This window comes from Prosopis cineraria, unplaced genomic scaffold (assembly GCF_029017545.1).
Source record: "Prosopis cineraria cultivar Desert tree isolate PC_DT_omini unplaced genomic scaffold, ASM2901754v1 PC1490, whole genome shotgun sequence".
NCBI lineage: Eukaryota > Viridiplantae > Streptophyta > Magnoliopsida > Fabales > Fabaceae > Prosopis > Prosopis cineraria.
The window spans coordinates 26,509-31,063 of NW_026556815.1; the positions used below are offsets into that span (position 1 = coordinate 26,509).

The window sequence follows — 4,555 nt, forward strand, 5'->3', positions numbered from 1 at the left end:
GAAAATATGGGTTCATTTTGTTTGATTTTGATGTTTTATTTTGAAGATAATAAATAAATAATATCCAAAATCTCAAATTAAAGATATTTATAAAGAATTTTAATTTTGAAATATTTTTGGAAATAAGTTAGACAAAATATTAACTTAAAATTTTGGGCTATATTTTTTTCAATTTATTTAAATTTATTTTAAGATTCTTCAAAATAATTTCAAAAACTAAGATTAATTAACACTACTTGGATCGAATAAAAATAAATTCAATTTTCCTTCAGTAATATTGTTTATTCAATTCCTACCAGAATATTGTTTATTCAATTAGTGTGGGGGAAAGACCATGTTGGAGAGGCTGTTACACATTACATCCAATAATGCCCGAATTTAATTTAGTAATATAAAAGCATCAAATAATCATGCCAAAATGGAAAAAGATAAAGTTTTTTAGTAAAAATATCTTCAATTTGATGTCACCTACTACAACTGTCCCCCACCATATATTACTTTAGTATATTATACTTTCTATTCAAAACAATTCTTAATAAAACAAATCATATCTTCGCTCTTGTCTCTACGTAGAGATCCTTCAATGTCATTTTCCTGACCCTTGTCAATTATCGTTGGAGTCTCTAGATCATTCATTTCACCCTTCAAAATTTGCAAGTGAAAAATACAATCTTAAAAAACCAAGTTAGTGACAGTCTAATCCCAAAACATTCTAAAATTCCAATAAAATCCCACAAGTCCTTAATATAATGCTTGGTTAAAATGGAGGAAACAGGAGAGAAGGGAATTAATAATCCCTTTAAATTCCCCCACTTTTCAAATAGAGGGATTATGAGGAAAGAAGAGAAGAAAAGGAAATCCAAACAAGGGAAAATAGTAACTCTCCTCCAAGTTGCTATAAGGGCAGGCAAAAGAAACTACTTAAATGCCTTTCCTAAATCACAAAAAAGGAGCAAATCCTTAGAAAACAGTTGCCTCAGATCTGTTATAATTGTGTATTTGGTCTGCCTCATAAAAGAAGAACAAATCCTTTTGATGAATATTGGAAATATTTCAAGGTGATTTTGTCTACTTAGATGTCTCAGACAAGATCGAACTCTTTATAAAGATAACTGAATTTCACCAGTTAAATTTGAATACAACCCATTTATTCTCACAAGGTAAGAAAGAAGAAATATCCAAGATATCTTGCAGCTCAGTCACAGCTGAACTATGCTCCAAAGGTCAGCCTCAGGCTTTGGACTGCCATGACTGGTACCGGGTCCAGTCTCTCTGACCCGGATTAAGTGCATGTCCCTTGGAATGATAGATATACTGTTCACCTTCTCCAGACAAGTTCTCCTTGTGTTCAACACCATACCTTCTAGGTTTCAGCATGAGAAGCTGCGAAGAATCCATTTATTTATTATTTCAAGAGCAAGAATTTGGGATTCTTGGCCTTATGGCACCACCACAGTAGGAAAGTAATGAATTTACCTCATCTCCTGTGTGATCAGTTATGAAATGGAGCCAACCATGCCATTCAGGTGGAACCTGAGAAGCATTATACCTATCCTTCTCTGCATATTCGACCCACCTGTGTCTTCCTACAAGTTTTTAAGGAAACCACAATATGTAACAGTTCTTCGTAAAACTAATGAATTTACAAAATCTAATAAATTTGATTCATGAACTCGTTAAGAGATTATATGATCACAGAAATAGAAACACATGCATAGGTGAAAGAATACTAACGTTGTTTGTCTGTTGAGAGCCAGTTGCTTAAGTTCTTGAGTTGATTGTCGAGTTCTTTTATTAAAGTTGTTGATGAATCTTAATTTTTCTTGAGTAGGATTTTTTTTTTAATAAATTATTGAGTAGGATTTTATTTGTAACAAGCAGCAAGTTTCATTAGCTTTATATTCATGGGTGTTGCGAGGCATTAAAGATTTTGGGAAGCATTTTAGGTTCATTAAAGAGTTACTAGTAGTGCAACAAAAAACCTAATGCTTTGTAGTTATAACTAGTACAGTTGAGTTTGGTCCATCTTTTCCCAAACTTCTGCTCTCATATTTTCTCAACACTGCCCTGAACAAGGAAAGCCTTGGAAAGCTTTTAGGGAGTTGCTTGGAGTATGAACATAGTAAAAGGTACATGACTTTGTATGGCCATACAACTAGCATATACAGAGGATAAGGATCAGTGTCCAGTAGAAAATAGGTAAGTCTTTTGAGCAATAAATTTTCTTTATTCCCTTCTCTCCCCACAATTTGCCATCACATTTTCTCAACACAGCTCTGTACAAGAGTCTATTTTGAAGCAGAAGATTAAAAGCCACAGCTTTCGGCATTACCGTTTCTTGTTTATTATACATCACAATCAGAGTACCGTTTCTTACTATTCACAGAAGCTCAAATACTGGAGGTTACATTTCAGGAATTTCAGCAGTGAGAAAATTATAATAATAGCTATATTAAACAAAATCATGTGTGCAGAGAAGAAACTAACCATATTGCATATCTTCAAGTCTCTCATAATACTTGTTACCAAATCTATCAACGCCAACAAGCCTTGCCCCAATATTATGGATCTTTGTTTGCCTGCATAAATTCAGAAAAGAGTCTGAAATCGGAATAGCAAAGGAAAAAGGACTGACAGAGTGTAAACCCCCTTCTAAAAAATTTTAAAAAAAATTGAAAAATAAAAATGAATATCATTCGGGGCAGTTACGTTAATATTTTAGGAAACTAATTATTATAAACATATAAACCTTCTGAAAGAAAACAAACCATACACATTCAGTCAACTCAACTTTCTATAACTGTTGGACTGACAACTCTCTCAGGAGCTTTTTTCTCTTTTGTATTGGGGATAAGAAGGAGATTCATACAATACCAATGATGTTCTTGTGTCAGTCCTTTCAGGCTCCAACAAATACAATTCTAGCTACATAAATGCACTCATTCAGAGTTTCCATTCCTTGGAATTAACATTGCCTGGTAAAAAAATGTTCTGTCAAATTCACATTGAAAAACGAAATAGTTGTTCTCTCCCATGAATCTGAAGAACTTTTTTGTAAAATCTTGTCTACTCAAAGTAATAATAAGTTTCTATTCAAACACAAACTAGAATAAAGATATTCTTCCCATCTCTCCTCCATTTCTTACTATCATTAGTATCAATTATACTCAGCAAAAACAATGCAGACAAACAACTTAACTTTGGAGGGAGCTTCAAAATTACAATGGGTTTATCAAGATCTTATTCCCATACAGGGTAAGTGCAAACTTGGATCTTTGAAGAATTATTTATATGAATAAATAGCAGAAGAGGCAAGAATCCATGCTTTGTTATGGAAATTGTGACAGGCGAAGGATAATAGTAATGCTTAGTATTTTGAAAAGGGCCAGCTAATGAATTTTTAAGACTCACTGCTACAGACAAAAAGCAGGTTCCAAAGTAGAGGGCACAAGAAGTTTGAATGTTGGATCCAAACAAACCAGAAGGCTCTCATTGAAAGCAGATTGTTGCTCTTCTTGTTGATGCCCCGAGAGCTAGTTTGGTGATGTGTGTTGCTGGATGGCACAAGAAGAGGCTAAAAATGGAGAACCAATCAAGACTGTGGTTCAAGAGGGTCTGTTGGGAATGGAAAGGGCATTTCAGAGGAGGTGCGGCAAAGTTCTGGTGTGCAGAATGAGAAAGATGTGGTTTTGGCCATAAAAGAAAGCATAAACTAGGTTGTTATATCAGATTGTGAAATGGATATGATGTATTTTACAAAAATAGACTGCAAACAGCGTAAGGAAAGGAGTGAATTTGAGTTTGTTCCGGGGAAACAATAGGGGATCATAGTAGCAGAGAAAAGGTCACAGTTGTTAAAAAATAATCAGATTCTAAGGCTGACGGGGCCCAACATTCTGATTTTTCTGATAATTCAGCTTTCAGTATTCAGATGATTTCAGATGAGGTAGTGGGAGGATGACCTTATTGATTTAAACTTCAATGCAGAGGAAGACTTATTAATTGAATGGATTGCTAATGAGTGTTTTCAAAGGAAAAGAAGGCCGAGTATAGAAGGAACACTGATGGAGATCTTGATGGAATTTTCTGAAACTTTTAACTGAATATAATACCAATGAAGCTGAAATTCATCTAGGATAAACTATTTGGAACATATCAGGGTAAATCTATTAGATAAAACATTACTTGAAACAGATTCTTAAATCATGACAGGAACTTCCTTGTCTACCCAGTGTCCTCGAAATACTCTTTGTTTGTCTTCCCTAGTGTGTTTTCATAAATCCTAAATCCAATGTTATGCTTTCTTATATGCATGTTGGACAGCTTGCAGGGTGGCTTGTAGTAGTAGCAGTGATCTTGAATGTGGCATCCTTCATTTCCTATGGAATATGGATCATCATCATGTTTCTCCCTCATCTAGCATTTTGAAGCATAAGGCTCCTTGGAAAACAACGGTTTGGTCATTTAGTGGGGAAGGATGACAACTGAGATCCACAAACTTTGCCTCACTAGCTTAGTCAATTCAGATAAATCTTGGCAAGAGATAAAGGTAAAA

At 34.4% G+C, this 4,555-nt stretch overlaps 1 protein-coding gene across 1 annotated transcript; it reads right to left on the reverse strand.

Moving 5' to 3' along the window:
- Positions 1-1,012: 1,012 nt before the first annotated feature.
- On the reverse strand, positions 1,013-2,652 carry LOC129300225 (probable NADH dehydrogenase [ubiquinone] 1 alpha subcomplex subunit 12; the record flags this gene model as incomplete). The annotated part of the gene is made up of 3 exons (XM_054938772.1): positions 1,013-1,383; positions 1,477-1,586; positions 2,488-2,652. Coding segments are annotated over 3 exons (428 nt in total), but the record flags the coding sequence as incomplete, so codon positions are not given.
- Positions 2,653-4,555: the final 1,903 nt, after the last annotated feature.